At 41.5% G+C, this 26,143-nt stretch overlaps 1 protein-coding gene across 3 annotated transcripts in view; it reads left to right on the plus strand.

Moving 5' to 3' along the window:
• The first annotated feature begins 5,087 nt into the window (after positions 1-5,087).
• POMGNT1 (protein O-linked mannose N-acetylglucosaminyltransferase 1 (beta 1,2-)) overlaps positions 5,088-26,143 on the plus strand; it is a 39,419-nt gene continuing 18,363 nt past the window's right edge. Inside the window, exons 1-7 of one of the 3 annotated variants that reach the window (XM_060773431.2) lie at positions 5,088-5,340; positions 8,283-8,356; positions 10,095-10,294; positions 23,179-23,284; positions 24,121-24,236; positions 25,472-25,537; positions 25,990-26,103. In XM_060773431.2, coding sequence (XP_060629414.1) covers positions 10,181-10,294; positions 23,179-23,284; positions 24,121-24,236; positions 25,472-25,537; positions 25,990-26,103 — 516 coding nt within the window. In that variant the 5' untranslated portion in view covers positions 5,088-5,340; positions 8,283-8,356; positions 10,095-10,180. The remainder of the gene's footprint in view (positions 5,341-8,282; positions 8,357-10,094; positions 10,295-23,178; positions 23,285-24,120; positions 24,237-25,471; positions 25,538-25,989; positions 26,104-26,143) is intronic. The other 2 variants (XM_060773430.2, XM_060773432.2) reach the window with 2 other exon arrangements.

The raw sequence follows: 26,143 nt of genomic DNA on the forward strand, positions 1-26,143 counted from the left end.
GAAAACATGCAAATGTGAGCAGATCTATAGGTACCGCTTCCTTGGGAAGGTAACAGCGCTCCATGCAGTCATGCTGGCCACATGACCTTGGAGGCATCTACGGACAATGCCAGCTCTTCAGCTTAGAAATGAAGATGAGTAGCACCCCCAGAATCAGACACAACTAGACTTAATGTCGAAACCTTTACCTTTTATATTTAGTTGATTATAGTTACAGTTGTGATACATTATGGAAAAAAGCAACATTTTCCATTCCTATTGCGTAAAGGTTACCAAAACAATGACTTCTTGTTAGTTCTTTTCAACATAATTGATCCTAGAAGCCACTGGCTGCTCTTAGCCTCCTGTCCACTGTGTACTGTATAAGGCATCTGCCCAAAACACAATAAAAAGACAGCCCCTGAACCACACAATTTATTGAGGACATGGTTCATAAATATCAATTAAAAGTTATGGTAGAAAAGAGATATTAACCCTCATAAAATTGCAATTAGCAACAAGAGGTTAACTGGGAAAGTAATTCATAACAAATCATTTTTTCTAGCTCATTCATTCCAGGCCCTGCTATAGAAATACAATTTCGGGGGGAGACAATAAAATAGTTTATATTTTTAATTTTGGCCTGATGTCTGCTGCAGAGATGAGGAAAGTGTGGTCCTGCAGATATTACTGGGCTGTAAGTCCCATCATCCCTTGCTACAACTGGATAGGTCTAATGGAAATTGTAATGCAGTAACATTCTGGAGGGCCAAAGATTCTCTTAATTTAATGTACTTTAGGAGTATAATCACATACAGCTAATAGTTCTGTCCAGCCAACAATTATTTTAAAATCATTACTCGTTCTGCATAATGGCAACAATCCATGGCAGAATAAGACCTGTCTTAAAGGCAACGCGTGTCGTAGCAAACAGTACATGGTCAATTTAGACAAAGGAGTGAATCGGTTTTTTAGCATGGTTCATCCTTGGTTATGCTGTCTAGGACTGTTGGGAATTCTAGTTCAACATCTCCAGGCTCACATAATTGCTACTCTTGGTTTTATATAATTGCTTGTTATAATAGGTTATATTAATTTTCTGGGCTTATGGCCATGCTCCCGAAGCATTCTTTCCTGATGTTTCACCCACACCTATGTCAGGCACCTTCAGAGGTTGAAGGGTCTGTTGGAAACTAAGCAAGTGAGGTTTATATATCTGTGGAATGACCAGGATGGGAGAAAGAACTCTTGTCTCTCTGAGGCAAATGTGAATGTTGTGATTGGCCACCTTGATTAGCATTGAATGGCCTTGCAGCTTCGAAGCTATCAGAGTCCACACTGCCATATAAGTAGTTCTATGTGGATTTTACACAGCTGTGTGGAAGGGCCTACATTGCCATATAAAATGCAGATTATCCGCTTTATTGGATTATCTGGCAGTGTAGATTCATATAATCCAGTTCAAAGCAGTTTCTTCATGTCAGGAGTAACTTGAGAAACTGTCAGTCACTTCTGGTGTGAGAGAGTTGGCCGTCTGTAAGGATGCTGCCCAGGGGACGCACGGATGTTTTACCATCCTGTGGGAAGCTTCTCTCATTTCCCCGTATGAGAAAGGTTGGCAGTTCCACTCCGGGGAGCAGGGTGAGACGCTCACCCTGCTCCCCGGAGTGGAACTGCCAACCTTTCGGTCAACAGTCCTGCCCACAAAAGGGTTTAACCCATTGCACCACTAAAGGCTCCAGTTCAAAAGTGGATTATCTGGATTATATGGTAGTGTAGATCCAGGCTTTGTTCCATTCTGCCCTAGTCAAGGGTCTCCTGCCATAATATAAGGCACCTGTGGCTTTTTCATTTGTTTCCCTACCTTTTTGGCAATTTTATGTTGCTCCTCCTACCAAGGTTGCAAAGCAAATTAGGCAGTAGTTTTATTTTATTTCATATCTTAACATGCAAAGTGGGAAGCATAATGTTTCAAAGTCACATGGCTTTGATGCTTCTTTCACTCCTTTGGCTCAATGGTATGGAATCATAGGTGTTGTACATGGACCCCCATCTACACTGCCAAATTAAGAAAGATGTTTTTAAAGTGCAAGCTTTTATTGCTCTTTATTGTTTCCAAGTGTTGCTCTGGGGAAAAGGGAGACCACTAGTGGCTGTTTTTAATAGGACACACTGAAGGTGCCTTTTTAGAGTCATAGAACTGGAAGAGACCTTGGGGGCCATCCAGTCCAGCCTCCTGCCAAGAAGCAGAAAAATCTTGGTTTAAGACGATTTAAGATGTTGGCATGCTGGCTGATATCCAAACAGAGGATGGACTGAAGCTGTCACTGCCTTGGTCTTCTCATTATTGGCAGATGTCAGGTGGCGCAATCCCAGCTGCACATTATAATTTTTCCATTGGTGTAGGACATAGACATCCTGTGATATTGCGGCATGTCTCATTAAGAGCCACATCCATGCCTCTAGACTATGGCCATATAGCCCGAAAAAACCTACAACAACCCAGCCACATCCATTGTTTTAGTGTGGTGAGATGTGTTCCACACTGGGCATGCATATTCAGCAGCAGAATTACAAAGAGCAAGGACAGATGTCTTCGCTGTGTCTGATTGTGATCCCCAGGTTGTGCCAGTCAGCATTCATATGATATTGTTTCTAGCACCCACTTTTTGCTTGATATTCAAACAGTGCTTCTTGTAGGTCTTGTGACTCCCAAGTATTTTGGTGTGCTGAAATGCTCCAGTGGTATTCCTTCCCAGGTAATCCTCAGAACTCGAGATGCTTGTATGTTCTTATGATGGAAACTACATGCCTGTGTTTTAGATGGATTAGGAATCAGCTGGTTTTCCCTGTAGTAGGCAGTAAGAGCACCTAAAGCTTCAGTGAGCTTCTGTTCAACCATTTCAAAGCTCCCTGATTGAGAGGGGAGGATGTGTTCATCAGCATAGATGAGTGCGTCCTCTGGCAGTGGCTGATCATTTGTGTAAATGTTAAACATTGAAGGTGCAAGCATGCTTCCCTGAGGCAGGTAGTTCTCTTGTTTTTGCCATCTGCTTCTCTGCCCCTGGAATTCAACAAAAAAAGCTCCTGTTTTATAGCAGATTTCTTATGAAGCAGGTGAGGTGGTAGTCCTTTGTGATATAAGTTTTTCTCAGGAGGAGGCGATGATTTACAGTGTCGTAAGCTGCTGACAGGTCTATGAAGACAGCTCCTGTAATCTGTTGCCTTTCAAAACGATATTCTATGTGCTGAGTCAGATTCAACACTTGCGATGTGCAGCTTTTGCCTTTCCTGAAGCCCCATTTGCTGTGGAATCAGACATTCTATGCAAAATAAGTCTCTTGAGAACTTTGTAAAGATGGCACAGCTAGGAGATTGGTCTATAGTTTTTTGGATCATGACGGTCTTTGCCTGGTTTCAAGTTCTACTACTGAACAGCTCTCACAGTCAGAAAGTTCTTCCTAATGTTCAGATGGAATCTCCTTTCCTGTAGTTTGAAGCCATTGCTACGCATCATAGTTGCATATTAATTAACTTCAGAGGGGCCCTTCACACAGCCCTATATCCCAGAATATCAAGGCAGGTATCTGCTTTGAACTGGGTTATCTGAGTCCACACAGATTCAAAGCAGTTCCAGTTTAAAGCAGAAAATGTGGGATTTTATTCAGCTGTGCGGAAGGGGCCTTCTTTGTTGTTTATTCATTCAATTGCTTCCAACTCTTTGCGACCTCATGAACCAGCCCACGCCAGAGCTCCCTGTCAGCCGTCACCACCCCCAGCTCCTTCAGAGTCAAGCCAGTCACTTCAAGCATACCTAGAAGGGGGGTTATTGTCTGAATAAGAGTTGAATAAATGGCCGTTTATTTATTTATTTACAATATTTGTTTACTGCCCATCTCAGGCCGAAGGCGACTCAAGGCAGTTTACAGTTGGCAACAATTCAATGCCACAATACCATAAAATACAATTAAAAACATTAGCATCTATATAAATAAAAATGTAATATTTGTTTGTGGGATTAACATAACTAAAAAAAACCACTGGAAGAATTGACAGCAAATTTGGATACAATATATCTATTCAGCCAATGAGTGACCGTCACATATAAAAAAACTGAAAAACACAGCTGAAAAACCCAAAAAAATGCATTACAACGCACGCACAAAACCATACATATATACACATATACACAAATATATACACGCACACATATAACACATATATAGCCTGGGCCACAGCAACGCATGGCAGGGAATGGCTTTATTTATTTGTCGTGTCAGGGCAGCCAGTCAATTATATTACATTTCTAACAGAACAAAGCAAACAAACAGACAAAATACAAAATTTGGGAGTTTGGTAGTTGATTAAATGTCCTTTGACCAGTATCTGGCCACTTGGAGTGCTTCTGATGTTGCTGCAAGAAGGTCCTCCATGGTGCACGTGGCTAAAGAGCTCAGGTTGCATTGCAGCAGGTGGTCGGTGGTTTGCTCCTCTCCACACTCGCATGTCGTGGATTCCACTTTGTAGCCCCATTTCTGAAGGTTGGCTCTGCATCTTGTGGTGCCAGAGCGCAGTCTGTTCAGCACCTTCCAAGTCGCCCAGTCCTCTGTGTGCCCAGGGGGGAGTCTCTCATTTGGTATCAGCCATTGGTTGAGGTTCTGAGTTTGAGCCTGCCACTTTTGGACTCTCGCTTGCTGTGGTGTTCCAGCGAGTGTCTCTGTAGATCTTAGAAAACGTCATTATGATCCACACGTGCATAATGGTCCGCCAAGTGTAGTTCCTGGGGATGGCTAGTATAATATAAAACCATACAAAACCAATAAAAGCATATATCATCAGCGTCTCCTTGTTAAAAGCATTGCCCAGTCAACATTTGTGATATGTAGATAGGGACAAAGTCTTTAGCCTTCCCTACCAAAGAGTACTGGTGCTCGCCCCCAAACTGCAGCTCCCAGGAATCCCATAGCATTGAGCTATGAAAGTGAAAGCCTTGATCCTTCCCCTAGAGCTCCTGATTTGTCTTACTGGAGGGGGCGGGACCAAAGAGGCAAGGGACAGCCTGGGCAGCCAATCTCGCTCCTCGGCATGTTTGCTCCGCGCTGGCCTTGCCTTCCTTTCTGTCTCAATGGCGAAGCGTCTTCTTAAGCGGCCGTCTCCTTTAAGGGGCGTCTTCTAGCAGCCTTCCCCGCGCCGGAAGCAGGCAGGGACGTCAATTTCAGCCTGGTAGGAAAGGGTCCCCCCTGTTGCGGGCTGGAGAAGGAGAAAGAGTGAGAGAGAGAGAGAAAGAGAGAGAGAGAGAGATCAAGGCGTTTGCTTGGAGGAGATGCCGGGACGGAGCCGGGCTCTCTGCTTGGCCAGACAGTGAGTAGATCAAGGTCTCCCTTTGGCCGAGGCAAGGAGATCTCTGCGGGCGGGATACAGCTCTTGATCCCTCCTTTGCACGACTCTATGATCCGCTCTGCATCGTCACAATTCCCACCTCTTTCTTCCCTTCTGTTTCCTTTGGGGCGCACCTCTCCACACTGTGGAAAGAATGCAGTTCCATACCGCTTTAACCACCTATGCAATGGAATCCTGCGAGTTGCAGTGCAGGGAGGTACCAGCACTCTTTGGCAGAGAAGGCTAAAGAGCTTGGGAAGCTACAGCTACCAGGATTCTGTTGCATTGAGCTTTGGCAGCTGAAGTGGTACAGAACTGGATTAATTCTACAGTGTAGATCAGGCCTGGGCAAACTTGGGCCCTGCAGGTGTTTGGGACTTCAACTCCCACCATTCCTAACAGCTGGCTGTTAGGAATGGTGGGAGTTAAAGTCCAAAACACCTGCAGGGCCCAAGTTTGCCCAGGCCTGGTGTAAATCCATGCTGTTTGCCTAAATCTCCCTTAGCAGTGAATTGGTGCATATGGGACACTTATTCCCACGTTTGCTGCCCCTGATTTATATTTAAGTCCTCTGTCTTTCGCAGGCTCTCTCCCCATAAATGTCCTGAATTATATTTAGTTCAAGGAAGGTAACACTGTTGCCCTCCCTTGAGACTTGTGGCAGGAGTTGGAAATGGGTGATGATGGGAACACAAATACACTTTCCATTTGTATTCCAGCCGTTGCTTCATAAGCGTTGCTTTATACAGGACTTATGGCCAGCCAAATGGGCTTAAGCGACAAACTTAGGACAGCAATTGCTTGCGGTTCCCATTCCAGTTTCAAGTTATGGGTAGAAAATCCTATGGACTGATATGCTGTAGAACAGTGTTTGTCAACTTTCCTAATGCCGCGACTCCTTAATACAGTTCCTCATGTTGTGGTGACCCCCAACCATAAAATTATTTCCGTGGCTACTTCATTACTGTAATTTTGCTACTGTTATGAATCATAATTGTAAATATCTGATATGCAAAATTTATTTTCATTCACATTTGAATGTGTTGTTGGGCTTGGCCTCATGTAAGCTGCTCCGAATCCCTTGGGGAGATGGTGGCGGGGTATAAATAAAGGTTTTTTTAAATTATTATTATTATAAATACCCGATACGCCCAAATTTGAATTCTAGTGGGGTTGGGAGGGATTGATTTTGTCATTTGGGAGTTGTAGTTGTCGGGATTTGTATTTAACCTACAATCAAAGAGCATTCTAACTCCATCAATGATGCAGTTGAACCAAACTTGGCACACAGTACTCCCATGACGAAGAGAAAATACTGTTTTAGTGGACATTGACCTTGAGTTTTGGAGTTGTAGTTCACCTACCTCCAGAGAGCACTGTGGACTCAAACAGTGATAGGTCTGGACCAAATTTGGCACAGATATTCGATATATTTTATTTATTTTATTTATTTTAAGTATTTATATACCGCTTTTCTCACCCCTAGGGGGGCTCAAAGCGGTTTACACATAGATAATGGCAAAAATTCAATGCCTTAAAACTACAATAGTAAAACCACACTTTAAACATGAATCATATTAAAAACAGTACATCATCAAATATCAAACAGTTATTAAAACCATAAAACAATTTCATCAGTCGAGTTGCCGTTCCAGTCCTTGTCCCACTAAAAGCTGCATACATCTATTGTCTGAAGGCCTGGTCCCAGAACCATGATTTTAATTTTTTTTCTAAAGGTCAAGAGCGAGGGAGCAGATCTTACCTCCTTTGGGAGTGTGTTCCATAGGCGGGGAGGGGGGGGGGGCACAGCTGAGAATACCCATATGTGAACACTGGTGGAATTTGGGGAACATTGACCTTTGGGAGTTGTAGTTGCTGGGATTTATAGTTCACCTACAATCAAAGAGCGTTCTGAACCCCACCAATGGTAGAATTGGGCCAAACTTCCCACACAGAACCCACATGACCAACAGAAAATACTGTGTTTTCTGATGGTCTTTGGCAACCCCTCTGACACCCCGTCACAACCCCCCCAGGAGTCCCGTCCCCAGGCTGAGAAACGCTGCTGTAGAATCAATGCAGTTTGATGGCACTTTAACTGCCAAGGTTCTATGCTATAGAATCATGGGAGTTGTAGTATTACAAGGTCTTTAGCGTTTTCTGCCAAATGGGTGTTGGTGCCTCACTATAAATTCCATAGCATTGAGCCATGGTAGTCAAACTAGGCCACACATTTCATTCAGTCTGCAGTGTCGATGCACCTTTTGACCCTGGGAGACCGCTTGTTCAGACATGGAAACCCACTGAGTGACCTTGGGTGAGGCACAAACTCAGGGCCCTTCCAGACAGGCCCTCTATCCCAGGATCTGATCCCAGGTTTTCTGCTTTAACCTGGATTACATGAGTCCCCACTGCCTGATAATCTGAGATAAACAGAAATCCTGGGACCAGATCCTAGGATATAGGGCCTGTCTGGAAGGACCCTCAGAGGAAGGCAAAGGCAACCCTACTCTGAGCAAATTCTGCCAAGATAACGCTGTGATAGCACTACCTTAGGGTTGCTGTAAGTCTTAAATGACTTGACGGCACACAACAACAACAGTGAATGTCTCCTTGGGATAAGCTGATTGTATCGACTTAGGTGCCAGCAAACACGTGATGCTTCCATCTGCTTGTACTTCTTTATACTGACTCGGATCACTCACCTTTCTAGCTCTAGCAATTCTCAGGGCATTTGATGTGGAGGACAGACAATTATTATTTTTATCCCCCGGGAACTGGTCTCATATTTCTGCCCTGAAAACTCCTCCAGAGAAGCAGCAGACAATGGCTTAGATAGAGAGTGGCATCATTTAAGAAGCAGCACTTTGAAGAGCACTGATCTACATTGGTGATCCTCAGATTTTTGTCTTTGTGCGGTTTAGTTCCTAGAAGCCTTCGTGGTTGAGACTTCTGGGAGATGAAGACCAAAACATGTTCATATACCGTATATATTCAGGTATAAGCCAAGTTTTTCAGCCCCTTTTAAAGACTGACTCCCCCTCCCCCGCTTATACTCAAGTCAAAGTTATTATTTTATTCTGTTACTATTTTTATTACATTTGTTATTTTACTCTATTATTATTATTGTTGTTATTACATGAATTATTTTAATCTATTATTACTGTTAATATTACATTTCCATTATTTTACTCTATTTATTATTATTATTGTATTTATTATTTTACTCTATTTATTACTGCATTTATTATTTTCCACTATTGTTATTACATTTACATTGTATTATTCTATTATTATTGCAGATATTATTTTACTCTATTATTACTGTTAATATTACATTTTCCATTATTTTACTCTATTATTTTTATTACATTTATTATTTTATTCTATTAGTATTGCAGTTATTATTTTACTCAATTATTATTACATTTCCATTATTTTACTTTATTATTTTTATTACATTTATTATTTTACTCTTTTTATTATTACTGAAAGAATATATAAGCACATTTACATTGAAGAAGGTTAGAATAATGGCTTTATCAGAGTTGGACAGTCCTATCTTAAATTGCAGTTTTATGTAAATATTCAAAAACATTTAACCTACTGATGCCTCAATGTGATCTTATTGGTTTCTATTTTGAAATGTACCAATAGCCGTGGCATTTCCCACCCTCAGCTTATACGTGAGTCAATACGTTTTCCCACTTCTTTGTGGTAAAATTAGGTGCCTCGGTTTATATTCAAGTTGACTTCCACTCGAGTATTTATGGTATTTATTTGGTTTTTCATTTTTGTATTTGCTTTGTTTTAATTTTTTAGATTGTGTCATATTATTGTGAGCTACTTTGAGTCCCAGTGGTGAGAAAGATGGGATAGAAATAAGGATAATAATAATAATAGTCATAATAATAAACATATGGATAGCCAGAGTGTGACAACTACTGATGTATAGCAGTAATAAGGGAAATGTTGGCAAGAATTCTCTTTCTAGTATAATTGTTGAGGTGATAGTTTAGGCTGAGAAATGTACAATTGGATAGTTTCGGCCTCTTTACTGGGCTGGGGATACTTCATAAACAACCTGCATTCTTTTTTTCATAATGCATATTTCTTGTTCTATGCAATGGCTCTTAAACTATTTTTGGCTTAAATTGCTTTGAGAACTGTGAAAATGGCTATGGCTCCCCTCTGAGAAATGCACTTAATGCACAATTTTCAAAGAAAATTGGAGGGGTAGGGCATGATTGACAGATCTAAACTGAGGACTAATTTACTGCTAACCTTTCTGAGGATAAACTTATTTGAATGACTACTTCACAATTCCATCCCCAGATCTATCGTTTGTTCCGTTATCAGAATCCCTAGCATCTACACCAGATGTGGACTCTTGTTTTTCTGCACATTGGAGGCCAGCATGGTGGACACCATCAAAGTAGACCTTGGGCATTAATCGAATCCTTGGCCCTCTTGTTGCTTCCATTGCCATATTCCATCATTTTTCTGAACCTGAATGTTTTCTTCATTTCCACTCTGCTCTTGCCAGACTACCACAACTTGCTAACTTCTATGTGCAGCAACTAGAATAAATTATATTATATTGTGCACACTTGTATTTTCCCTTCAGCAATTTGCAGAGGTCTTCTTTAACAGTGGAGTGGATCTTCAGACTTTTAGAATGTGCGCAGCCCTGCCTTTCAGCAGCTGAGTGCCTTCTGCTTTCTGTCCCTTCCCAGGTTATATTTGTAGTGTGCAACTAGAGAAGAGCAGATGCTGAGAGCAAGTTCTTGCAGCTGTCCGCTTCCGTCCGTTTTGGCCTACTATGATGGATGAATGGAAACCCAACCCACCAGCCAAGCCATGGAAGAAGCGCAGCTGGTTCCTGGCCTGGAAGTACAAACTGACAAACCAGAGGGCACTAAGGAGACTGTGTCAGGTGAGAACACATCCTGTCCACGCTTTCAAGTTACGAGTGTGATGCCAGGCCTATGAAATTGTAGCCTTATTATCCCATTTTGAGCCCCCAGTGGCACAGCGGGTTAAACCGCTGATCTGCTGAACTTGCTGAGCCAAAGGTTGGCAATTTGAATCTGGGGAGCGGGGTGAGCTTCCACTGTTAGCCCCAGTTTCTGCCAACCTAGCAGTCCATAAACATGCAAATATTAGTAGATCAGTAGGTACTGCTTTGCTGAAAAGGTAACGGCGCTCCATACAGTCATGCCGGCCACATGACGTAGGAGGTGTCTATGGACAACACTGGTTCTTTGGCTTAGAAATTGAGATGAACACCACCCCGCAGAGCCAGATATGATCAGACTTAATGTCAAGGGGAGATCTTTACCTTTTATCCCACTTTAACTGCAATGATTCCAAACCATGGAGTCCTAGGATCTTCTCTTTCAGAGGGGAATCCAGAATTCTTAGCCAGAGCTTTGCACCAAGCTACAAACTGTCACCAATGTAGTTAAAGTGGAATTATTCTCATCAGAAAGAGAGGGCAGGTTATAAATCAAGTGTTGTTATTATATTATTATAATGATTGCCCAATTAGTCAATAGTGTGAATGGGCCACAAATATAATGGTTGTTTGGAATTAGAAAAGACTGTAGGATTCAGTGCCCCTGCATTATTTGGTGTGAGGAGGAGCCATATTAGTATTTTGCAGTAATAACAAAAGATCCTATGGTTTCTTAAAAGCTAGCAATTTCTATTTGCCATAAGCTTTTGGGGACTTTGCCAAACCCCCTTCATCAACTCTGATGAAGTGGATTAGAGTATGGGAAAGTTTGTGGCAAATAAAACATTTAGCTTACTGGGTTGCTGTACGGCCATGTTCCAGAAGCGTTCTCTCCTGATATTTCACCAGCATCTATGGTAGGCATCCTCAGAGGTAGTGAGGTCTGTTGAAAACTAGGCAAGTGGGGTTAATATATCTGTGGAATGTCCAGGGTGGGAGAAAGAACTCTTTTCTGTTTGAGGCAGGTGTGAATGTTGCAATTGGGCACCTTTATTTGCATTTAATGGCCTTGCTGCTTCAAGGTCTGGCTGCTTCCTGTCTGGGAGTTCATTAGCTGCCCCTGATTGTTTCTTGTCTGGAATTCCCCCGTTTTTTAGTGTTGTTTTTTATTTACTGTTTTGATTTTAGAGGTTTTTTTAATACTGATAGCCAGATTTTGTTCATTTTCATGGTTTTCCTCATTTCTGTTGAACTTGTCTACATGCTTGTGGATTTCAATGGCTTCTCTGTGTAGTCTGACATGGTAGTTGTTAGAATGGTTCAGAATTTCTGTGTTCTCAAATAATATACTGTATCCAGGTTGGTTCAACCAGACTACTTTAACCAAAGAAGTCAGCCATAACAGAGCACTTGATGAACCAACCTAGACACAGCATATTTTTGAGAACACAGAAATGCCTAGGTTCCAACAGACCTCTCAACCTCTGAGGATGCCTGCCATAGATACAGGTGAAACATCAGGAGAGAATGCTTCTGGAACATAGCCATGCAGCCTGGAAAACTTACAGCATCCCAGTGATTGTGGCCATGAAAGCCTTTGACAATACATTTTGCTTACTGATGTGATGCACTAAATTACGGCTCCTCTGAACTCAAGGAACTGAAAATATCTACTGGTAGCATGAACAGGAGGTGAGGATAAAACATGATTGTTGGTGTAATTGACCTACAGGAACAAATATGATATGTATTGTTTCCCTTTAGAAAAAAAAATCCTGTGTTACTTTGCAAGCTAGCTAATTTATTGTAATTTGAACTTTTGTTCACACAAGGGTGCATGTATATGAAAGCTCATGTTATGCTAAGTATGGGTTAGCAAAATGCCATGGGATATTTTTATCTATTTGCTGCCATGGACAAATGCATCAGCTCTTCCAAATGATTTTCTATGAATCATTTATCTAGTGTTTCAGGGGTTTTCTCCATTTAGCTCAGTTTCCTTGACTGCAAGCCAGTTGCATGCACTTCAGAAAGAGGCATTTCACAAAGGGCTATTCTTCACTTCCAATGTGTGGGCTTGGTATGCTTTTACGGGCCCCACCTATTTCATCTCATAGACATCTATATGTTTGATGAATGAGTGGGGACTGATAATGCAACCCGTGTAAATGTCTTCTTGGAAGTAAGTCTTGTTCAGTACGATTTCTTCTCAGGTAAGCAAGTGTAGGGTTGCAGCCCCAGGAGACTGACCCATCAGTGCCAAACAGTCCTGATTAAAATGGGATTTGAGCTTGGGGCTGCTTGGAAGCAAAGTTACACTGCACTGCCTAGACTCACTGGGATTGTTTTTGCTCCCTTCCATCGTGATTTTCCCTGTGTTCCAGGACAAATGGCATTCCTACATGCTCAACACTGTAAATTCCAGACAAGAATCAATCAGGGTCAGCTAACACCTCCCAACAAAGGATTTCCCCAGACAGCAACCAGCCAGGCTTTGAAGCTGCACATCATTATATGCTAATCAAGGTGGCCATTTGCAACATTCACACTTGCCTCAAGCAGGCAAGAGTTCTTTCTTCCACCATGGTCATTCCTCAGATATATAAACCTCACTTCCCTACTTTCTAGCAGACCCCTCAACCTCTTAAGATGCCTGCCATAGATGTGGGCAAAATGTCAGGAGAGAATGCTTCTGGATCATGGCCATACAGCCCGGAAAACTCACAACAACCTAGTGACTCTGGCCACGAAAGCTCTTAACTTATCCCCCCCCCCCCCCCCAATTTTAAACACTTTTCAAGTTAGTACAGTCAGCCTTCCACAAGTGAAAGGTTGTGAGTGAAGAATTTATTTATTTACAGTATTCCTAGCCCGCCTTTCTCGGGCCTAAGGCAACTCAAGGTGGGTTACAGATTGGCAACCATTTGATGCCACACATTCATAAAAATACAATTAAAACATTCAGCATAATATTATAAAAACCATTTGAAACATATGATCATTAGTGTCATCCTGTTAAACTAATTTCATTTATTTATTTATTTTTACTTGTAAGGGCACCTCTCTAGGAACATCTTGGTCTTCCATCATAATGTTATCGTCAACTACCGCTGCAAGTTGAGCATAGACTCAAACTAGATGACTTAGAGATATCCAGAGAAGTGTTCTCACTGGAAATCTCTAGGCCCTCCAGCATGAGTCTGTAGTTAACTTCCAGAGAAAGATGCACTGGAAAATCTAGAGATTTTTATGAAGAACATTTTAATCAAATACGCAAAAGTCAGATCCTCAAATGTGGAGATCCAACTGCATTTGCTTCATTGTCGGGTTCAATCCTCCAGGATGAATGCATCCGCTCCTCAGTTTCCATAGGTTTGGCACTTTTGTCCTTATGATTTTGAGCTTGTTAAAAGTAGCTAAAAATAGTTGTGGAACAGGGACTCATTCATCCTGCACAATCGCAGTGCTGTGATTCCATTTTAATTGCTATAGTTTCATCCTTTGGTATCACAGTGTTTGTAGTCTGGCGAGGCTTTTTGAGCTCTCTGGCTGGGAATCCTAAGTGTTCCTTTTGAACTATAGTTCCCCACATTCTATTGTATGGAATCATTATCATTAAGGTGCCATCATTCTGTAGTGTGAATGAGTCCCAGGTAAGAAATAGAAGTATACTTATTATTTGGTGTTAAATTATTTCAAAATTGCAATTGAAAACATTTTTGCTTGGTGTCTAAAATCAGCAAAGCTATTATATCACCTGTGGGAAGAAATCTCATAGCTGATTCACCACTACCACATCAATAAATACAGCTCATTCAACTGAAATGTATCTCTCTCTAGCCATTGAGTCTTGATGTTCAGCAGAAGAGAAGTGCTTGTGATAGAGACAGTACATTGTGAAGCCTATTGAAGTAATCTGTTGTCAACTGTGACAGTCCTCATGCCTTTCAAAACAAATACCAAAAAAATCCTTGAAGATTTGCAACATGGTATATATTTTCTTTCCACTTGTCAGTTTCTCCTTTCGCCTGTATTTTCGAAAGGGTTTCAAATGCAAGGTAGAACAAAAGGGAAAAGGAAGGAAATGTGGCTTCTTTGAAACAGATTCTCCTCCTGCTTCTTTGCGATGTTTCTATTTAATTATTTCCCCCATATATTTTTAGCTGCACTAATTGGCTCACTGTTCCCTGTAGCATGGCTTGTAGGAGAGCTCTGTTTATGCAACAGGAGATTGCGGCAGAAATGCAAACAAATGAACACTTCCAGGAAGCAAAGCAGTATTCACATTCACGTAACTTCTTGCTTGTTGAGGCTTAGATATTGAAGGTGATATAATATAATCACTGCAGTAAACATGGAGAAAGGAAAAGAGCAAGCAGGAGTCCATGCCTGGATGTAGCTGGGAATGATAAACTAGAGTACTGAAGAAGCTACACCAAAATTTTTTGACTGAAACCCTCAAAGAGCCATAAAGCTCATTGGGTGACCTTGGGCCTCTTTCTCCCAGCCTGGCTTATCTCACAGGGCTGTTGTGAGGATTAAATAAGAGAGAGGAGATTCCTATATACTACAAAGAGATTATTGGAGGAATGGTGGGTCATAAATGCAATTAAGCACATATGTGCAGAGCATGGCTAGTAACATCCACTGGCTGGCAGAAGCAGGGGTAGAGGCAGGGCTGTAGCAAGAAAAAAAATTCAGAGGGGGTTTGAAAATTGGGGGGGGGGGGTTGAAAATTTCAGGGGGGGTTGAAACCTGCCTCTTAGCTCACACTGAAACAAAGAGCACAGCAGGGGGCAGAGCAGTCCTCAGTAGCCTGCAGGTCTGCCGCTGTCAACCACCTCCACCAAGTCTGGCCTCTTTAATGAGAGCATTCAACACCCCCCCCCCCCAACTTGCTTGCTTTGCTACATTGGCTATTGCTGCAGGTAATGACAGTGTGAATAAATTGTCAATATTTGCTTGAGATAGTGCTTGCAGTTCTGGAGGGACTCTTATTTTTTTGCGTCTCATAGACTTAGCACGAGGATTTGGTTAACCAGTTAAAATTCATGAGTAAACCAGGTTTTTTTAACCTGAAAAATTTGGGGGGGGGGGTTTGAACCCCTACCCTCCCCACCCACCCCCACCCCCGGCTACAGGCCTGAGTAGAGGACAAATGGAATCCTTAACTCCATGGTCTCGTGACCAGACTTTGCACCTACGACATATTCATCTTTGCTTGAGCTCTCCAGTCAATGTGTGGAACCCCAGAATGCCACTACACCAGTGGTTTTGGTACTAATGTTGGAGAGTGGTCCCTGGTCAAAGTGGTCCCTGGTTAAAAAAAAGAGTTGTGAACAATTGGTGTACACTGTAGAGCCAATGCAGTTTGACACTAATTTTAACTGCCATGGCTCAGTGCTGTGGAATCCTAGGACTTGTAGTTTTGTCAGGCATCACTGCTCTTTGGCAGAAAAGACCTTGTAAAGTTATGACTCCCTGGATGAGCCATGATAGTTAAAGTGGTGTCAAACTGCATTTATTCCACACTGTAGATTCACCTATAGTTCCTTTCCACACAGCTATATAACCCAGAATATTGAGGCAGAAAATCCCACAATATCTGTTTTGAACTGGGTTATCTGAGTCCACACTGCCATATATTCCAGTTCAAAGCAGAAAATTTGAGATTTTTCTAAGCTGTGTGGAAGGGACCTAAGTCTTTGGACCTGGAGCAAAATAGCAATTTGTCGATTTTTCCTGAAAGTAAAGGCCTTGCAAAGATGCTCCTTATCTCATTGCACATGGAGAGCCTGGTGAGGTATCTGTCCTTCCAGGTTTTTGTGTAGGTGGTTATGCAGCAATTGCAATTGTTGTAACTGTGGAACTTTGGGAAGGTAACAGCAACCCTGTTCCCGGTTTTTGTGTGATTCTGGGTGGATTAATGTCTCCATGTGTCTCAGGGCCCTCCCACACAGTTATATAAACCAAAATGTCAAGGAAGAAAATCCCACATCATCTGCTTTGAACTGGGTTATCTGAGTCCACACTGCCATATATTCCAGTTCAAAGCAGAAAATCTGGTATTTTATTCAGCTGTGTGGAAGGGGCCTCAGGCTGGTTCTGAATTGACTCATTGATTCGTAAGGAAAAGAAGATCTTCTTCCCCACCCATACCTTCCTTGTAACAAATCTCTTAAAAACTTTGCTCAAACTTTTAAAACTTGCCCCTGCATGCAGTCTCCCACGTCCAATGAATTAACAAGATTGTAGAAGAGAATGAAATCAGAAATGGCTTTCCAAACTCTAAACTTCTAAAATATATTTTGTTTGTAAATTACATTATGATTTCAGAAACTAATCATGAATTTCCCAAGCATTTTATATTCAGAATCCCACAAAAGGAAAGAATAGAAGCAGCTGCTCCCTGCCTGCAAAAAATACTTGACATTGGAATACAATACCAAGACATGACAAATAGATTTCAATATCTTGTGTGGATCCTATATCTCAAAATAGCAAGTTTAATACAAAGCTGTCAATGTTGTGAGGAAAGCTGACACTTTAATTGCACACAGACAAGGCTCTTCATGTTCAGGTTCCCATAGAAACCCATATTGTCCTATATTCCTATATCCTTGGAGGATTGATCATTAAAGCACTATCTTTCACAATATGGCAATGTGACATTCCCTGCAAATATAATAAAGTAACGGAAACAATGATTGGGAATAGTCCTGCTCCCACTAACTCTGAAACAAAAGGCATGTCCTTTTCTATCTCAGAAATCTTAGTGCCATTTTAAAAATATATCTTGTAGCATTTGGCAAGTTATCTGCATATTAGGAAGAGGAGGAGATAAAGCAGTCTGGTGAGATCTGGAAAGCTATAACAAAGGATTTGTTGAATCAATGTAAAAAATAAAGTGAACTTCATGAATTGCTTGAACTTTGACAAAAATATTTTATTTTTATTCTTTGTATTGTACTTTTTCACCTTTCTTAATGTTAAAGTACAATGCGAAGAATAAAATCATTTATTTGCCAAAGTTTCGATTTTCTAGGGTCTATCCAACTGGAAACTACATACCGTAAGTGTTTCAATTATATATCATATAGTTAGTGTGGGTTTTGTTAGTCTTAATGGGGAGACAACTAAAGATACTCTGATTTCTAGAGCACCATTACTTAAATTTGCATCTTGTTTTTTCCCCCTCAAGATTGAGACCCAGAGCAGCTCAAAACAGTGAAAACTATACAGTTAAAAACATACAAAAGATAAATACTAAAATAGAATTAAACATGACCCCCCCCCCTTTGGCACAGTGGGTTAAACCGCTGAGCTGTTGAACTTGCTGACTGAAAGGTTGCCGGCTCAAATCCGGGGAGCAGCGGAGTGAGCTTCTGCTGTTAGGCCCAGCTTCTGCCAACCTAGCAGTTCAAAAACACGCAAATGTGAGTAGATCAATAGGTACCGCTCCAGCAGGAAGGTAACGGCACTCCATGCAGTCATGCAGGCCACATGACCTTGGAGGGGCATGCTACGGACAACGCCGGCTCTTCGGCTTAGACATAAAGATGAGCACCCCACCCCCAGAGTCAGACACAACTGGACTTAATGCCAGGGGAATACCTTTACCTTTTATAAGTTTAAAACAATTTAGTTAAAATATCATTTAAAAATAAATAAATAAACAGCTGTTAAGAGCAATTGACTTAAGACCATGTAGCTCTCCTGGCCTGTGTTTTAAAAATAGTTTAAAAGCTTGCTTGAATAAAATGGGTTTAGCCTGCCACCAGAAAGACAACATAGAGGCTGCATTCTGGTCTCTGCCAAATAGCCTGGACCTGAACCTTACAGTACTTAGTACTGATGACTGCAAGCTTAAGTCACATTATAGCTGTTAATCTTTAATGCAGTGTTTCCTAACCTGTGATCTGTGGACCACCAGTGATCCACAAGAATGAAGATAGGGTCCGCAGCCTCAGCATTCCTACACCATTTCCTTGATACCATGTGGCAACAAGAGTGACTGGTCTCACGAAACCTTCTTACAGTGCCGAGGCAACTGGGATGTCGGGATGGGAGAGGCTGACTACCCACAAAAGATTACTACTGCCACATCAGCTCTAGATTATTAAATATGGTTTTCTGTTGGCGAGCAGATGTTGACTATTGGATGGCATATGTTCTGTATCAGAAACTAGAGCTGATGTGGTCTATCCAATGCCACTTTCTGAATCAGTAACCCAAATAAACAAACCGAATCTAAAACTGATTTGTGACCCTTTTGGTACTAAAGTTGGAGACTGGTCCCTGGTCAAAGTGGTCCAAAAAAAAAAAAAAAAGAGGTTGGAAAACACTGCTTTAATGTAAGAGGCAGTGTGATTCAGTGACTTGGGTGTTAGACTAGAACTCCAAGAGTCTAGAGTTCGAGTCCTGCTCTGCCATGGAAACCCATTTGGTTATGCTGGGCAAGTCTCGGACTCTCATCCTCAGTGGACAGCAATGGCAATGCCAAGAAAAACTTAGGATAGGGTTGCTACAAGTCAGGAAACTTGAAGGCATGTAATAATGCATCTCATCTTTTTCAAGTCTTCTTGATTTGTTTAGAGTACTATTGTTGCCTTTGCTTTGTTACATTATCTAACCTCTTGAAATCTAAGGCCTGATGTTTTGTTGAAAGCAGTTGCATTTAGATATTTGCAAGGAACTGAGTTACTATGGGGGAGCAGCCTGGTGTGGTACGTAATTGAGGCACATTCATTTTACAAAGAGATTCCACTTAAACTTAATGGTGTTTAACAAATACTGCATCGCTCTGAAACCTTTTTTAGCCCAAGCTGTTACTCAACACTTTCAAATTCTGTTCTGCTGCTCAGAAAACAGCTAGGGTTTTAAACTCACTACTGGAGTTATGTGATACTATTACTAATAGCAACATCCCCCCCCCTTTTCTGTATTCCCTCAGGTATTTTCATTATACCATATCCTTTGCAGGTAATTAATGTATTAGATAACCCATGAGGGGGAAAGGCTATCAGTGGCTGCTAGTTTTATTACCTGTAATAGTTTATTGTTTGCTTTGATATCATTGTAAAAGATAAAACAGCCTGGGAGACATAGAGAGATAAGACCTTAGTAATCTGTCTCTTTCTCCCATAAACCTGGAAAAATTCCATCTTTCTAGATATGGTTACAGGTAAATAGTATAGGCTCCAAATGTCCTTCTTCTTTTTCTTCTTTTTCTTTTAGTTAAAATGGCCTCAAGATTTGTTTTTTCAGAAAGGAAGAGCTATTTTCTCATATTCTAGGTTTCCCATGACAGTCGTGTCTGACTCTGGGGGGTGGTGCTCATCTCAATTTCTAAGCTGAAGAGCTGGCATTGTACGTAGACACCTCCAAGGCCATGTGGCCGGCATGACTGCATGGAGTGCCATTAGCTTCCTGCAGAAGCAGCACCTGTTGATCTACACACATTTGCATGTTTTCAAATTTCTATGTTGGCAGAAGCTGGGCCTAACAGCGGGAGCTCACTCCGCTCCTCAGATTCAAACCTCCAGTCTTTCAGTCAGCAAGTTCAGCAGCTCAGTGGTTTAACCCGCTATGCCACCAGGGGGCCCAAGGAGCCCCCGGTGGCGCAGTGGGTTAAACCCCTGTGCTGGCAAGACTGAAGACTGACAGGTTGCAGGTTCGAATCCGGGTAGTGTGCGGATGAGCTCCCACTATCAGTTCCAGCTCCCCATTGTGGGAACATGAGAGCAGCCTCCCAGAAAGATGATAACACATCACAACATCCGGGCGTTCCCTGGGCAGTATCTTTGCAGATGGCCAATTCTCTCACACCAGAAGCAACCAAAACAAAAAAAACAGGGGGCCCAACCCCAGGTATACAGGTATATGAAGTGTGTGTAAAAGATAGGAAACCAGCATTTGCAAGGCTCCCTAAACAGGCTGATTTTATGAAGTACAGTTGAAGCATCTTCTTCAGAATCCACTGTAAACACTGCAGAATAGATTTATATAAATGTCTATACAGTCACTAGGTGACATTCAGAAAACCTTTACTGTTGCCAAATATTTCAGGACTTCAACATTGAGCTAAGGGAACCCCATTTGGGGATGGAAGGAACCCACAGTTTGAGAAACAGTGCTCTAGATCAGGAGTGAGCGGAGCTATGGAGTTGGGGTGTTGAAAATATTTTGACCACATCTCCTTATCATTTTAAGGTTATAGATGGCATTTTCAGAACAGGAAATACATTCTGATAATTTTCTAATTTTCTTGAAACTCCTCCTGAGCCTACCACTGCTCAGTGTGGTGGTTCAGAAATATAGCAAAACACTGCTCCTCTTCCTAGAGAGTTTTTTTTTTGGGGGGGGGGGGGGCTATAGAGGAGAGAACATCGTACTCCCCACTATTGCCCATATGTGGTCTGGATGGAGTGCTCTTTTTTCTTTTCATACAGAGTACCAAGCTTTATTTCAAGATATGTGCATTTTTAATTGGGTCAGTGCTGGATCCTGAACCATTGATTGAAAACCGGTGAATATATGACCTTCCAGCTCTTATTGCCTTCATTTCCCATGATAGATTTCTCACTCTTGGCTATCCTGTTTTGCACTGATGGGCAATGAAACCCAGCAGCATCTGGAATAATGCAAGTCCACAATCCCTGGTCAAATCCTAGCACAACCACAAGAAGTCAGTTAGCATAAAAGCAAGAGACTTATTCTTACTGTGCAACTTCATGTTGTCTTCAGTATGTTGTGGCATTAAGACAAACCTACCATGGAGTTAAGAGTTGTGGTAGCACAGCAGGTTAAACCGCTAAGCTGCAGAACTTGCTGACTGGAAGTTTGGCAGTTTGAATCTACAGGATGGAATGAGCTCCTATTGTTAGCTCCAGCTTCTGCCAACCTAGCAGTTTGAAAACATTCAAATGTGAATAGATCAATAGGTACTGCTTTGGCTGGAGGTAACAGCGCACCATGCAGTCATGACAGCCACATGACCTTGGAGGCGTCTATGGACAACGCCCGCTCTTTGGCTTAGAAATCGAGATGAGCACCACCCCCAGAGTCGAACTCGACTCAACTTCATGTCAAGGGGAAACTTTTACCTTTATACCACGGAGTTTCCTTTGCAAGGTTTGTTGAGAAGGGGTTTGTCTTTCCCTGAGGCTGAGAGAAATGTGGCTGGTCCAGGGTCACCTAGTGGGTTTCCATGGACAAGTAGAGATTCAGATCCTAGTCTCAGGAGTCTTAGTCCAGGACTCAAGCCACTATGCCAGCCCTCAGGAGGTTTTATTTCCGAAGAGAAAAATGATATAAATATCAGCAGTTTCTTAGAGTGCATAAAACTGCTCTCCAAGTTATATAAACAATTGTTCCATAGGTAATAAAACGTACCGTCTCATTTCACCTGAAGTAATTTAACTGCAATCTGTGCAGACACAAGAGACTGAAGATTTTTATCAAGCAGCTGGTTTTCACTGACCTGAAATCAGCTTGTAGTTTATGCCAGCCGAAAGTCATGTCAGCCGCAGACTGATGTCGTATTATAAAATGACAACTGATACTATACACAGATCTCTATAGTACAATGTTGCTACATCTTTTCCCAGAACACTGTATTTTAAGCTGCCTACTTTGGAAGCAGTCATGTGAATAGTGGTGTCAAAGATGTGCTGTTGTGGTTTTTTTAAATTCCCCATGTGTTTATCAGACAGATTTGTATTCAGCATTGGTACCCAAGGCACTTTGCCTTGTCTTCTATATATCCTTTTTTAAAAACTGGAGTATAGCAATTTGGAATTCATTGAAGAAACTCCCATCTGGAAAAGCAGGCCATTGAATGTCATAAGCAGGTTTTGTGTCCTGACTTTTTAAAGTTTGCATTTTGTGGCCTCTTTGTGATAGGCTTCTGTTATCCTAAATTTGGTTCATTTTTATGCAGTCTTGAAAAAAACTATTATTTAAGGCTACAGCCAAGTTAACTGAAGGATTTATGTGTGGGGGCTATAGGTAGAGCCGAAGAAATGAATATTTCTAAACCCTGGAATTGCATGCCTGCTTGATAATAGTAACATAATGAAATTGTGGAAGGAATGCCATGCCTTTTTTCACTTGACTTTGATCTGATAACCATCTCTAAACCCCAGCACTTAATTTCTAAGGAATATAAAAAAGCATTGGTTACTTGTAATAGAAAATTGGATATGTCAGCTATGACATATCCAAATATGTTTTCCTGCTACTGTTTTCTCCTTGCTATTGTTGAGGTCAGAATTTAGCTCTCAGCCCAATCAACTTACATGGAATGGTAGCAGTCCTATTTTGTCCTTTACTTCAGGCATCAAAATGTATTGGGATATCCTTTCCCACCAGTATTTGTGACAGGGGCAAAGAGCATGTAGCCCAGTAGATGTTGTTGGAGCCCTACTCCCATTTTCCTTAATGCCAGGCTCTGATAATATTGGAGGGAGTGATAGTCCAGTGGCATCCAACTTTTGGACCTCCAGACATTTGGGACTCCAACTCCCAGGAGCCATGGCCAGCTTATGCAATGGTGAGGAATTCTGGGAGCTGAAGTCCAAAACACCTGAAGTACCAAAGGTTGGACACCACTAAGCTAGGGGGTTGCGTATTGTTCACCCCAGGATAGGCCTTGTGGTGTGAACAGAGTTAATGGACATCACATTTTGCCTGTGAGGAGCTGAGTGGCAGATATAGTAGAAATGTTTTCTTCTGGTGCTTAGTCAGTGCTACTTCTTTGCCTGGTAATGTAATTCCGCACCTTTCCAAAACATCAGAACTTGGAGTATGGGATTAACAAGGCATTGTTTTCATTTAATAGTGTGAAAATATTTTCCTTACAGATGGGAGCTGTGGTCTTTTTACTGGTGACCGTCATAGTGAACATAAAGCTGATCTTGGACACTAGAAGAGCAGCTAATGAAGAGGAGGAGTCTGCTCAGGATTATGGTGAGGATGTGAAGAACTGTGACTGCGGATGTTTCATAATTATAGCTCTGTGACTCCACTTGAACTGCCCAGGCTGCATCCTATAGAATTCTGACATTTGTAATTTGGTTAATATACAAGAGAGAAATCTAAATTCTCCTCCCTTTTCTGCAAACCAGGAGTCCATAGGATGGAATCGTGGCACTTAAAATGAAATTATTCTTCTATTGTTGGAGTGAAAGGGTCCCATATGTTTGCATACTGCTACAATTATGTTTATAATGCTGATTTTGCTAATGATTATGGTGGTGTAATGTCCAGCCACTGTCTCGCCTATATTAAGCAGCATACATTAAGACCAAATTTGTTATCCTAACTGTGCACTGGGCTAAAGCTCACATAATCCCACTTTTAGAGGGCACCAAGGTCTTCCAATGAGGTAGACATCATAATAAAGTTTAAACACTAAACCAAATTAAAATTGGAGGTGTAAAACTAAAAACAATGTAACTAAAAGCAGTGGTTTGCTGTGAGTTTTCTGGGCTGTATAGCCACGTTCCAGAAGCATTATCTTCTGACGTTTCACCCACATCTATAACAGGCATCCTCAGAGGTTGTGAAAAGCATGTTAGTTTTATGTTATAGAAACCAAATAGATTTTTCCTGTCCATCTAATAATCATCAGTTATAGAGCAGTCTAATATCTCTCTGAAGGTAATTTCATAGTCAAGATTTTGGCATAGAGAAGGCCTTGTAATCCCACCATTCTTAGTAGTGAGACACAAAGAAAATTAATTTCTGCAGACAGGCTCATGTGGGAGAATTCAAAGTGCATTATATTGTCTCTCTCGCCCTAGATGAAGGCCTGCAGAACCCAGAGATCCCACGCCGACCTATTAATAACAGGAAAGTTCTGGATATAGAGGTGTACTCAAGCCGCTCCAAAGTCTATGTGGCAGTGGATGGCACAACGGTGAGTACATATGCTACAGCTCAAAGGAAAGATAGAAGAATCAGGGCAACAGTAAATTCTCACATTTTGCTACAGCAAAACACTCTTTCTGCTCTGCAAATCTGGGTGTATACTTCGATGCTAATCCATCTATGTTCACTATGTTCACCGCGCCACTTAAAATGTTTTGTTGTATAGTTGCACTTAACTGTTTCTCAATTAACTTGGTGTTCCTGCATCTCTGCTTCTAATGTGTTTGAGGGAGAAGTAGAAGTAAACTGCAGGTATCAACTACATGCTGAATTATTGCCATAAGCAAAGTACAAGGGATATCCAGAAAGTAAGGTTACAAGATTTTTTTAAATACAAATAATGAATAAATTTTAGCATAGGTATTACATTGTTTGTCCACATGATTGCTATTCAGTTCAATACATTTCGTCATCTGTGCAACGAGGTCGCACAGAAGTCACCCACCGCCTTTTTCAGCCAGTTCATCACTTCGATTTTCACCTTGTTATCGTCAGAAAATGTTTTCCACCCCAGTGTTCCTTAAATTTAGTGAACAGATGATAGTCACTGGGTGCAAGATCAGGGCTGTGAGAGAGGTGGCTTAAAACATCCCAACCAAATGAAGTCAACACCTCTTTTGTTGCATGAGCAGTGTGCGGGCGTGCATTGTCATGAAGGAAACAGACATGAGGGAAACAGAATGAGGACGCTCATCTCAAACCTTCATGCCAGTCGATGAGCTACTGACTGGCACTGCTCGTTCGCTTCCGCCAGCTTCCCGCTACACTGCAGTGATAACAACTTCTCCTGCGGAAATTCCCCGTGAGAGCTACATATCTTGTAATCTTACTTTCTGGATAACGCTTGTAAATAGTGGTAAAAAGTCAGTACTGTTTCCATTGGATGGAGTATATCTACTCTGCACATATAGCAGTGTGTTGGTACTTTAACTGTTATGACAGCATCCTCCAGAATCCTGAAATGTGTAGTTTGGTAGCTCTGTAGTTTAAAGGTATAGCTAGAGCTGTCTAGGATAACATTCTCAGTATCTCTCCAATCTTAAAAACCCAGGATACAGGAGGATGGAACCATAGCAGTTTAGAGTGGTACCATATTGTTGAAAGTGTGGTGTTAGATGTACTTGGGGTTATAGAACTTTGTTACCTAAGGAGAGAAATTCCTAGAAGGGATGGTGATTGCTAAAGAGATTGAGTAATATTGCAGTCCCTTTTGTCATTTTACAGGTTTTAGAAGATGAAGCACGAGAGCAAGGCAGAGGCATCCACGTGATTGTGTTGAATCAGGCTACAGTAAGTGATTGGAACTGGAAAGCAGTCTCAATATTTATGTGCCAAAAGAAGTCATTCTGCTTCTCCATCTCCAGAAGCCAGGAATGAACTAATATATCTAGAGTTAGCTGTGAGCTTCCAGGTTATGATAATCTACTGCACGCATTTCAAACAATAAATATCTAAACAAATCTTATCTAAACAAATGATTGAAACAGAATAGCAAGTTTTAAACAGTATTGATACCAACTACCCAAGCAGATAACAAAGTAAATGACACAAAAATACATAGAATTTCTTTTACACATAAGCTATGTACATACAAGCTCTACTAATTTCTGTGTCTATTTTTATTATGTTAGGTTGGGGTTATTTTAATACTCTGCTTGCATTGCTTGTGACATATCCTAGAATCTGAGCAGGGCTCACTCACAGCTAATGCAGTTTACTCTCTTTGAATGTATACTCAATAGGGCCATGTGATGGCAAAGCGGGTTTTTGACACCTACTCACCGCATGAAGATGAAGCCATGGTCCTTTTCCTCAACATGATAGCCAGAGGCCGAATACTTATTTTCACAATTAAGGTAGGTGGAAGTTGGGAATCCTAATTCTTCCATCTTTTCT

Source organism: Anolis sagrei, chromosome 4, assembly GCF_037176765.1.
Source record: "Anolis sagrei isolate rAnoSag1 chromosome 4, rAnoSag1.mat, whole genome shotgun sequence".
NCBI lineage: Eukaryota > Metazoa > Chordata > Lepidosauria > Squamata > Dactyloidae > Anolis > Anolis sagrei.